The sequence below is a fragment of the Lithobates pipiens genome, unplaced genomic scaffold, assembly GCF_037356315.1.
Source record: "Lithobates pipiens isolate NorthernLeopardFrog02 unplaced genomic scaffold, aLitPip1_a1.2 Scaffold_99, whole genome shotgun sequence".
Classification (NCBI taxonomy): Eukaryota; Metazoa; Chordata; class Amphibia; order Anura; family Ranidae; genus Lithobates; species Lithobates pipiens.
Window position 1 is genome coordinate 1,038,454 of NW_027507922.1, and position 12,357 is coordinate 1,050,810.

Here is a 12,357-nt window from a genome sequence, read left to right on the forward strand (position 1 = left end):
CGAGCAAAAATGGAAGCCAGTTCCTTAGAGGTGGGCAACTTCTTAAGTGGAATACAATGACACATCTTTGAGAACCGGTCAACCACCATAAGGATAACAGTGTTGCCTTGGGAGTTGGGCAACTCCACAATGAAATCCATAGACAGGTGAGTCCAGGGCCTCTCTCCATTGGGTATGGGTTGTAGGAGGCCCACTGGAAGGTGTCGAGGAGTCTTACTCTGAGCACACACGGGACAGGCAGCTACGAAGGCAGTAACATCAGCCCGTAGACTAAGCCACCAGAATTGTTGGGAGATGGCCCAAATGAGTTGATTCTTCCTAGGATGGCCAGCTGCCTTGGGAGAATAAGTTTGGAGCACTGCAGTACGGAGACTCTCTGGGACAAAGCAGCGGTCACAAGATTTACCAGGAGGAGCATGTACCTGAGCAGCAAGAATTTTGTCACCCAAAGGAGAAAACCGGTGCGAACCGTAGCCAAGATACGATCAAGAGGAATCATAGGAACCGGAACCGACTCCGACTTGGAAGTGGAGGAAAATTGTCGTGACAAGGCATCAGCCCTTACATTCTTAGTACCGGGTAAGAATGAGACAATGTAATTAAAGCTCGACAAGAAAAGAGCCCATCGCGCCCTTCTGGGAGAGAGTCGCTTAGCCTCAGACAAGAATGTAAGATTCTTATGGTCAGTAAGAATAAGAACGGGCACAGTGGTACCTTCAAGGAGATGTCTCCATTCTTTCAGGGCTAAAATGATCACCAACAGCTCTCTGTCACCAATCTCATAATTGCACTCAGCAGGTGACAATTTCTTGGAAAAGTAGCCACACGGATGCATAACGCTCTCAGAGTTAGGACGTTGCGACAGAGGGGCACCAACTCCAGTCTCAGAAGCATCAACTTCTAGGATAAAAGGCAACGTAGGATCAGGATGTACCAACACAGGAGCAGAAACAAAGGCAGCCTTGAGAGTCTCAAAGTCCTTAATGGACTCCGGATTTCAACTCTGTGGGTTACCATCCTTTCTGGTCATATCAGTCAGAGGCTTGACCAGAGATGAGAAGTTACCAATAAACTTCCGATGGTAGTTGGCAAAGCCCAGAGAAACGCTGCAGAGGATGTACACCCACGGGTCGAGGCCACTGTAGGACTGCCGACAGTTTCTTTGGGTCCATCGAAAAACCGGCAGTGGAAATGACATAGCCCAGGAATGTAACCTGTTCACGATGGAACTCGCACTTCTCCAGTTTACAATAGAGATTGTTCTCTCTTAGTTTCTGAAGTACACAACAGACATCTGTGTGGTGGCTCTCCAGGGACTTGGAAAATATGAGGATATCATCGAGGTAAACCACCACACACAATTGCAACAAATCTCGGAGGACATCGTTAATAAATTCCTGGAAAACTGCCGGGGCGTTACAAAGGCCAAAGGGCATTACCAGGTATTCATAATGGCCTGTTCTGGTATTAAACGCAGTTTTCCACTCGTCGCCTTCCTTAATGCGCACAAGATTGTATGCCCCTCTTACGTCAAGCTTTGTGAAAACTGTTGCTCCCTTGAGGCGGTCAAATAACTCTGTAATCAATGGAATCGGGTAGGCATTCTTAATTGTGATACGATTGAGACCCCTATAATCTATACAAGGTCTCAGTTCACCGCTCTTCTTTTTCACAAAGAAGAAACCAGCACCAGCAGGAGACGAGGACTTGCGAATGAAACCTCGAGAAAGTGCGTCAGCAACATACTCCTCCATGGCCTTATCCTCCAAGACCGCCAAAGGGTAAACCTGGCCACGAGGAGGTATGGCACCAGGTTGAAGGTCAATTGCGCAATCATAAGGCAGGTGTGGAGGCAAACTACTGGCTTGACCTTTATCAAAGACATCGCCAAAATCATGGTACTCCGTCGGCAAGGAGGGGAGTGAAGCGGTGCACAGGACCTTGGATACCTTCAGAAAGCATGTCTCACTGCATTGTGGTGACCAGGAGAGAACCTCAGCACGGAGCCAATCAAAAGAGGGGTTGTGCCTCTGTAACCAAGGATAACCAATAACCAGTGGAAATCTGGGCGAGGAAATAACTTGGAATTGGATTATCTCATGGTGAAGCGCCCCTACAGCCATGGACAACGGAACCGTCTCATGAGTCACATGGGCAGGCTGTAAAGGTCTCCCGTCAAGTGCCTCAATGGCAAGTGGAGTGTCACGCAGCTGCAGCGGAATCGAGTGCTGCGAAACAAATGCAGCATCAATGAACAGGCCTGCAGCCACAGAGTCGATTAGAGCCTGTATCTCGATGTACGACTCGGCCCAAGAAAGGGTGACCAAAACCAGGGGCTTATCCTTCTGGATAACTGGGGACAAAACAACGCCACCTAAGGTCTGTCCATGACAGGACCTCAAGGTTCAGGCGTTCCCTGGACGGGTAGGACAAGACTTCAAAAAGTGACCTGCCTGGTCACAATAAAGGCACAATCTCTCCCTCCTCCTAAAGGCTCTCTCATCCGCAGAGAGACGCATGAAGCCCAGGTGCATGAGTTCATCTTCATTGGCCAACTTGGTACCAGGAGGCATGGGAGGTGAGGGAGGCATGGGTGGGACTACAAAGCTTGGAGGCAAATGTACAGGAGGCTTCCGCAAGCGCTCCTTAAGAGAGAGTCTCTCTCTGAGTCTGGAGTGAATGAGGATGGCAAATGAGATCAAGCTCTCCAGCTCAGTGGGTATATCTGGGGCTGCTATCACATCCTTGATGGAGTCCGAGAGAACATGAGAAAAAGCAGCCACGAGGGCCTCATTGTTCCAAGCAACCTCTGCTGCCAGAGTACGGAATACAATGGCGTAGTCAGCAACAGTTCTCGTACTCTGATGGACATGAGGCACTTGGCAGCAGAAGCGGAGCATGCAGGAATGTCAAAAACCCTTTTAAAGGAGGCCACAAACCGAGGGTAACTCAAGACAACAGGTTTTTGCATCTCCTATAGAGGGTTAGCCCAGGCCAAGGCTCTCTCAGTAAGCAAAGATATCATGAAACCTACTTTGCTTCTGTCGGTGGGAAATGCCTGGGGCAGCTTTTCGAAGTATATCTCAACCTGATTGAGAAACCCTCTGCATTGAACTGGACCACCCCCAAATCGCTGGGGAAGCGGAGCAGAACCAGACATACCTCTTATAGAGGTAATACTCGAGGCGAGTGCCTGCACAGAGACTGGCGCACAGCAGGGATGGCCTGCGACTCAGGTTGTACCGGAGCAGCCACCGTGGGGGATTCCAGGTGAGCCGTGCGATTCAGGAGCGTTTGTAACACCAAGGCAAACTGATCCATGCGGTGATCATGCTCATCCAATCTGGAATCTGGAAAAAATATAACCAACAAGTGGATTGACTGTATCTTCTGAATTAATGGCCTTCACGTACTGTCAGAAACCATGAAACAGAGACAGAAGTACAATCAAATCACACTTGTTTACTAATAAAAATTAAAAGGTAAATAGAAAAAAGCGTAGTTAAGCATAGCCAGATCAGGTAGTCAGTCAGTCCAAAGTTCATTAACCAGATCCGGTAATCAGCCAGGCCAGAAGTCAGGGATCCAAGGAGAGCAACTGCAAGCAGGATAAGAAGCCAGGGGGGATGTCAGCAAGCCAGTCAGGAGATGGTTCCTTGTGATGTGACCAACGTGAAGGCAAAGCAAAAGTGAGATGGAAGGCTTTAAATAGGCAGGTCAGACGAGCATCATCGGGAACAACTAGTAACTGTGGAAAGAGAAGAGAGCTGGCAGTTAGCCGACAGCTGAGCGGCCATCCCAGAGGAGGAAAGGCTAAGGCAGCCCTGACAGATTCAAATGAATTTGGCGAGTTAGGAGAAAGGTGGAAATGCCACCTGATGATCTTCCTTGTATTTTGATGCTTGCGTGATCCATCTTTCTTGTAAGCTGTAAGGAAGCTTCTCGATTACTGGTTTGACTCCATGTACTCTAGGCAAATATGAGAGGCTTGGCAGTTATCCACCAGCCTTTTCCGCCTCCAGCTCTAAAAGTATGTCAACAAGTTCTCTCAGATTCTGATTCTTTGTTATTTTTGGATCATTTTCAATTTTCTTTAGAAGTGTATCTTTAATTACTTCAGGTGACCCATAGCAGTCTTCCAATCTCTGCCATACCATTGTAAGCCCTGCTGTCGCATCATGAACATGTACTGACCTGATTCTTTTGGTTTGCTCAGTGAACTCTGGTCCGAGCCATTTGGAGAGTAGGTCAAGTTTTTCCCTGTCTTTCAGATTTAAGTCTTGGGTGCTGCTTAGAAAAGATGACTTCCAGGCCCAATAGTTTTCTGGACGATCATCAAACTTCAGGAGACCAGAGTTCACCATTTCACGGCGTATCAAGTATTTTGTCACATCTGTGGCTCCTGCTGCCTCAGGTGGGCATTTTCTGTGAACAAACACAGGGCATGTCTTTAGCTGCTAAGATGGTGGGGGTGCTTGGTTAAATCCACTTTAGTTGTGTGGTTGTTCTAGTTTACTGCAAGTCTTTCTGCTATAGGTCGGATTTATATTTTCCCGAGGAGGGATTATGTCACCATTTCCTGAAGGACCAACAGATTGGTCTCTGAGTATGTAACTACTTGGCTTGTTGTAGTAAAGTTCTGGTTCAGTTTTGTAGCATCGAGTGATATCAAAGTTGTCTGCTGCTAGTGGGACCTTTGACGATTCCAATGCATGAATAGACTGTTGATCTGTGCACATGGTCGCATGCAATTGCACATACTCACTGTTGCTTTGGATTGGAGTGGTGTCATTTGGGTATCTATCACAGAGTGCTCTCTGTACTGTTTTTCGGCAGCTCTCATGAGCACACTAGCTTCAGCTAAGGCTGCTGAAGCAGTTTTTTCTTGCTTGATAATATGTAAAGATGCTTTCATCTCTGCTTTTCTTCTAAGCCCCTGTACACACGGTCGGACATTCTGCCAACCAAATCCGTTGGATTTTGTCCGACGGATTGTGTCCGAAACTGTTGCATCATTCAGAACGTGATGACGTTATTTCATTACGACGGGACTATGTTCACACTAGTAGTCAATAGCTTTGGTGTAGGAATTTGATCTGAGCATGCGTGGCACTTTGTCCGATCAAAATTCTCTACACATGATCGGAGTATGTCCGATCGGACCAGTTTGTAGGAAAATATTTCCAACAAGTTGGAAAATTGGGTCCGACGGATATTCCGACGGAAGCAGTCGGATTATCTGACAACACGGTCCGTTAGGACACATTCCGACGGATTCTCCGACCGTGTGTACAAGGGCTAAGTGTTTCAGCTTTTCTTTTTGCTTTTATCATTATGTTCTTCATCTATGCAGCCCTGTTCTCTTATCATTTCAGCTTCATGTATTGCATAGGAAGCCAGTGCATGCGCGGCTTCTGCTTTTGCATGGGCCCTGGCAGCTGCAGCATTGCTGGACAACAGGATAGAGCATCTTGAATGTCTAGAGCTAGTGCACTTGGACCTGTCAAATTCAAAACTAGCTGATGTCTGATCCGTCTGACTAGAGATTAGAGGTTGTGCAGCGTGACCTGTTGGTTGGCATATTGTGTATGCTTTCCTCTGCTTGTGTATGCTGAGGGATGACTGGTGCAATATCCTTGTCTGTGTGCTGCATGATGAAACAAATTACTTCTCTGTAGTGTCTGTGGCTGTAAAGGTTAGCTGATGATGAGCAGAATGAATCCACTCTTCTTTAAACTAGGCCCGCTGTGTTAAAAGTCTTTTTACTGCTCTACCCTCACAATGTGTTCAAAGTACAAGGCTAACAGCTTCCCAATAAAGACTCAAGAGGAAGGGCTAATAGTTGTAATCTTTACTGAGAATACGTTTTTTTTAAAACTGCAAAACACAAATTATAAAAATATGAATTAGCATTTAAAATTACATTACAAATGCAAATAGTAATAGGCATGCTTCAACACTGTTAAGGCACTAGCTAGCAAAAATGTGGCCTAGCTGAGTGAACTTCCTGGCAGAAATATCCCACCAAACATATAAAATGTAGTTGCATTCGTAGAACATATACTAACTAATTGAAAACTAATGACTGCTTACTTACAGACTTATGCTTCCAAGGCCAGTATTAAAAAATAGTGGAGGTCTTTAGCATGCTTCCTTCACTGTAGAAAGATTATCGAATATGACTGCTGGGCAGGAAGTGGGCGTAATATACTACAGTTCCTGTTAGTAATGGAAGCCAATTTAAAGCAACAGTACGATCAGTAAATATATACCTTATAATCAGAACCGGTATATAGAATCTATTTAGAATCTCAATCTATAATATTGAATCAACACGGGCAGCCTCTGAGGCTATCACAACACTAGCAACACTAGTATCACTATCAAGTTCACAACACTAACACAATAGCAGCAGATTATTATGAAAAAGTTAAGTTGAACTGTAGCTTGCATCGCTATTGTTCTGCTGCTGTGCTTATGCTTAATTGCTAAATAATTCAGGTTCTCTGACAAACGGACAAGCTAAGATTGACTATAAGTGAAAGTAAGTTGGCTGTATGTGTGTACTTAGTTCAAGCTATTTTACTGCTCCTCCTCTTTGGTTACAATCAGCCAATAAAATTCATCATCATCATTATTTTTATTTTACTTCCCCCACCCAATTCCAGCAGTGATCTTTTCTCTCTATGTCAAATCTTTTCTCTATGTAGAATAATCTTGGACTAATAGAGTTAAGGTTAGGCACATTCGACCATAGGTTCGATAGACAGATTTTTATTGTCAGCGTCATGTCGAATCTCCTATCTATAACAAACTGTTGTCGCAAATAAAATGAAAATAAAGCATTTGTTTATGTCAGATCTTTCGTTTTTTCGGATACTGCACTTTCGATAACGAAAATACATGAAATTCGCATGAAAATGCATTTGGACGAAAACGAATGCACATGTCTAATGCTTAGAGAATTTGTATGCCTTGTCTGATTACCTGTGAAAAGTGCACTAATCATTTATTGTAAACCTACTCCAGTCAGTCACCTGTTCTTGTTTCTGCAGGGTTGACACTGCATTGAAACAGCTCAGTGAGATCAAGGAACATGATCGAAGGTTGAAAGCACTGGAGACAGAGGTAAATGCATTAAGTTATACTATGTATTTTGAGGAATTATTAGTATACAGTGTTTGTATTTCTGAAAAATTTGGTTCCTCGAGAGCTGTACTTGCAACACACTTGGAAAAAAAATGTGTGTGTGTGTGTGTGTATGTATGTATGTGTGTATGTATATATATAATATTTAAGCTGCACGATTCTGGCCAAAATGAGAATCACATTTTTTTTTGCTTAGACTAAAGATCACAATTCTCATGGCATAAAATATTTCACATTATACAAAAAAAAGCGCTAACTTTAATTAACCACTTCAATACCGGGCCTACTGTATTCTGACACTCCTCTCCTACATGTATAAATCATAATTTTTTTGCTAGAAAATTACTCAGAACCCCCAAATATTATATATGTTCTTTTAGCAGACACCCTAGGGAATAAAATGGTGGTCATTGCAACTTTTTATCTGGCACAGTATTTGTGCAATAATTTTTCAAACCCCTTTTTTGGGGAAAAAAACTGATAAAAAATAATGTAAATAGATACCCAACATGTCACACTTTAAAATTGCGCACACTCATGGAATGGCACCAAACTTTGGTAATTAAAAATTTCCATAGGCGACGCTTTAAATTTTTTGTTCAAGTTATGAGTTTAGAGTTACAGAGGAGGTCCAGTACGAGAATTGTTGCTCTCGCTCTAACGCACGCGGCAATACCTCACCTGGTGTTTACATATGTGGGCGGGACTTATGATCACTTGATCACTTTTATTCCTATTACAAGGAATGTAAACATCCCTTGAAATAGGTATCTATCGTGACAGGTCCTCTTTATGGAGAGATGCAGGGTCAATAAGACCCCACATCTCTCCTCCAGGCTGTAAAGCATGAGATTGGAAAAAAATTCACCAATCTTATGCCGACAGCCACGATCGTGGCTTTGTTTCCATGCGGGGTACGGGTGTGTCGTCATAACATCGCACCCGGGCCTCCGACTGTCTATGGTCATCTTCCGGCAGTGTCCGATTCTTTCTCAGGGCCCCCAATGTCACGAGAGAGCCCGGAGAAGCACTGAACGGTGGTGGGAGGGGGGGCGTCCCCTCCATTCACCTATAAAAACGATCAAGCGATGGAACTGCCTCATCATGCACAGAATCACCGCCTGCAAATAATGATATCTGAATGATTCCTGTAGCTGCAGGTATCCCAGCACAAAGTCAAGGACGTCATATGACGGCGTGCGGTATTGAACTTGTTAAAGTAATTTTTTTCCCAAAAAATTGCATTTGAAAAAACCGCTGCCCAAATACAGTGTGACATAAAACAACAACTACTATTTTATTCTCTAGGGTCTCTACTAAAAATATATACATACACATATATATATATATATATATATATATATATATATATATATATATATATATATATATGAAAATATGAGCAAGATATTAGAAAAGTAAAATCCCACTCCCTCAGCACTCACGGTAAGTGCTAAACAATAGCTGCTGCTATATTACTCCAAAATTCTCAAATCTGGTGCCAAAGAAAGTCACCAACGATGAACATAACAAAGGCACTAGCAGCGCTTTAAAAAAAACTTAAACAATACTATAAATATAAAAAAATGTAAATGTCACCTAACTAAGTATATGTAAACATCAACCTACACACAGTAAGAAACCTTATAATATAAAAAGTATATATATATATATATATATATATATATATATATATATATATATATATATATGAGAAAAAAGAGTGGGTTGCGCTAAAAAAATAAAAATTATTACTATAAACAAAATTACACCAAAAAGGGATATTTTTCCAAATAACCAATTGACTTGATATATTAATAAAACATAATTATAAGTCATAAAAAGATTATAAAAAGTGTTAAAGTGTCCATAAAGTCCTTAAAAAAGAATATCTAATTCCAAAAACTCCAAGTCAATTGGTTATTTGGAAAAATATCCCTTTTTTCTCTTTGTTCATTGTTCACACTGCATCAGAGTAATCCATTATCATTTATGGTGTTTTCATGAACAATATTGATGTATATTTGCTATCTTCATTGATACAGCACAAATTACTTTCATGTGATTTAATTTTTTTACACAGGATTGACTAATTATTAAGTAATTTTTCGGAGTTTTCCACATTGGTGTAATTTTGTTTATAGTAATAATTTTTTTTTTTTTTAGCGCAACCCACTCTTTTTTCTTTTATGCCAAATGTAGTATAACATTTGGGTTGCTGCTTAATTTTTTCTTAGCGATTTTTTACTTGACAGGCGCGGTTTTTCCTTTCTTTTCTATATATATATATATATATATATATATATATATATATATATATATAATTTCAAAAAGAAAGCATAAATACTGTATGTTATTTAAACTTAATTCGTTCCTCTATGGATAACTCTGCATACATATTCCTCATATTCAATAGGCATATGTCTATTCATATATTTGGTTGCAATAAAAGATATAAAAATACAAATGCAAGAAACCAAAAAGTCCATTACAAATGCTAGAAACAAAAAAGTACATCAATGTTTCAATAATAATTCATAGTCAAAACAAAACGAATGCAAGCAAAAATATATATATATAAAAACTTAGCAAGTGTTGCTAGCAGATCCTTCAGAATCTCATTAGTCCACCACCACACCTCCTGTGCAAATCCCTATGGGTTATGCACTTACCAGTAGCACCTGGTTCAAAAGCACATCTCTTATCAACAGATGGCCGATCGTATCTTCAGCTCTCACATATGAGAAGGCATCGGATATATCCCATTGGTTATATATTAATCACTGTCATTTGTCAGCTATGAGACCCGACCTTTTTCTCATAACAGTCCCTGTTCCAGCTTAAGAAAAACATCCCAGAGGCATGCTTGACTGTGGGTATGGTGTTCTTTTGGTGATGTGCACTACTGTGTTTGTGCCAAATATATCTTTTGGAATTATGGCCAAAAAGTTCAACCTTGGTTTCATCAGACCATAACACATTTTCCCACATGCTTTTGGGAGTTTCAGGCCCGGACTGGCCATAGGGCATTTGCCCGGTGGGCCGGGGGTCTCTGGGCCGCGTGTCTGGCTGTGACATGCAAGTCCAGGTTCTGACATGCAGGGCCGGCCGCTGATGTTCTGCTTTGCATGCAGGGACATGCAAGGCTAGCCACTGGTGGAGGTGGGAGGAGCGGAGGCATTCTCCACCTACTAAACCCATCCATGACAACCCAGGCCGTCGCTTCACACATGCGCCCCACAGCCAAAGGGCACCTGGCAACCAGGACACCAGGAGAGTGCGGCTCTCATCTTATTTGGCTGCTCAGCTTGTTGCCGATTTGTTTCTGTCCCCATTGGCCACAGTAGAGGGTCAATCAGAAGAGGCTACCAGTGCATCCTGGGACACGTAGTACTGGAGGATTGTAAACCCCATTGTTGTCCACGGGCAGCAGACCTCAGCCCCCAGCATGCACTCTGCTGGGGGAAAGAGTGAGAGCCTGGAACCCAGGAAGAAGATGAGTGACTACTAAAGGAAAAAGAGAGGACTGTGCTTGGGGAAGCCAGAGAGAGGGCCATGCTGTACCCACGCCACCAGAGCGAGTGCCACCACCATGCTGTACTGCACCACCAGAGAGAGCCATGCTGTACCGCACCACCAGAGAGAGCCACGCTGTACCGCACCACCAGAGAGGGACACACTGTACCGCACCACCAGAGAAAGAGCCACGCAGTACCCACACCACCAGAGAAAGAGCCACGCTATACCCGCACCACCAGAGAAAGAGCCACGCTATACCCGCACCACCAGAGAAAGAGCCACACTGTACCCGCACCACCAGAGAAAGAGCCACGCTGTACTCGCACCACCAGAGAAAGAGCCACGCTGTACTCGCACCACCAGAGAAAGAGCCACGCTGTGCCCGCACCACCAGAGAAAGAGCCACGCTGTACCCGCACCACCAGAGAAAGAGCCACGCTGTACCCGCACCACCAGAGAAAGAGCCACGCTGTACCCGCACCACCAGAGAAAGAGCCACGCTGTACCCGCACCACCAGAGAAAGAGCCACGCTGTACCCGCACCATCAGAGAAAGAGCCACGCTGTACCCGCACCACCAGAGAAAGAGCCACGCTGTACCCGTACCACCAGAGAAAGAGCCACGCTGTACCCGCACCACCAGAGAAAGAGCCACGCTGTACCCGCACCACCAGAGAAAGAGCCACGCTGTACCCGCACCACCAGACAGAGAGAGCCACGCTGTACCCGCACCACCAGAGAGCCATGCTGTAACTCAAATTCATGTTAAATATGATTGCTTAATCCGGTGATGTGTCGAATACTGTCCCCCATCGGATAGTGCCTGCCCAGTACTGCGCTTGCGCAGTACGGAGGACAAGAAGACACCGAAGGTCTCCAAAGATGAACGGCGCCTGCCCACTGAGTCCAGCCCCACCATACAAGTGGACATAGAGTCAGAATAAAAAATAACCGAGCGGACCGAGGCCATGCCCAAAGCGTGGCGATCGAAGCATGGCATTCGAAGCGTGGTGAGCAAAGTGAGCCTGCGAGGGGCCCTGTTACTATGTGCTACTGTATGTCTACTTGGATGGTGGGGCTTGCACCTGGACTCTGTGCGCAGGCACCGTTCTTCTTTGTAGACTTTCGGAATCTCCTTCTCCTCTGTACTCTGCGCAGCAGGGGGCGGACACTATTCGATGGCCGGACAGTTTTTGGCAGAACACCGGAACACAACTACATCCCCAGTTATAAGAGGGTGTGCACATTTATGCAACCACATTTATTTTATTTTTTTATTTTTACTTCCAGCCCACCCCCTACCCGAAAGATTTCAGTTTGTTTTTCTTCAATTGAGTTGTACAGTTTATAAGTCACATTGAAGGTGAACAAAATTTCCGAAATGATTTATTGCTGTCTCATTTTTCTACATCACATAAACCTAACATTTTAACAGGGGTGTGCAGACTTTTTATATCCACTGTAGATTACCCAGAGAGGAATGTTTTTCCTCAACAAAAGTGGAGTTACTCTTTTTTATGCAAAACTAATCTCCAACAAAGATCATAGCTTTCTCAACCAGCTGCACCTTTTCACAGCGACATCGTTTTGCCAAGGCCCAGCTTTTATTTTGCTCTTTAACCACGTCCTGCCCGGCCTATAGCAGAATGACGGCCGGAAGTGGTTCAGTTATCCTGACTGAGGGGGCGCA

At 43.8% G+C, this 12,357-nt stretch overlaps 1 protein-coding gene across 1 annotated transcript in view; it reads left to right on the top strand.

Moving 5' to 3' along the window:
• Positions 1-12,357, top strand: part of LOC143973784 (transient receptor potential cation channel subfamily M member 5-like) — a 235,194-nt gene that overhangs the window by 153,796 nt on the left and 69,041 nt on the right. The window contains exon 6 of the mRNA XM_077474640.1: positions 7,056-7,128. Within this exon, the coding sequence (XP_077330766.1) occupies positions 7,056-7,128 (73 nt within the window). The remainder of the gene's footprint in view (positions 1-7,055; positions 7,129-12,357) is intronic.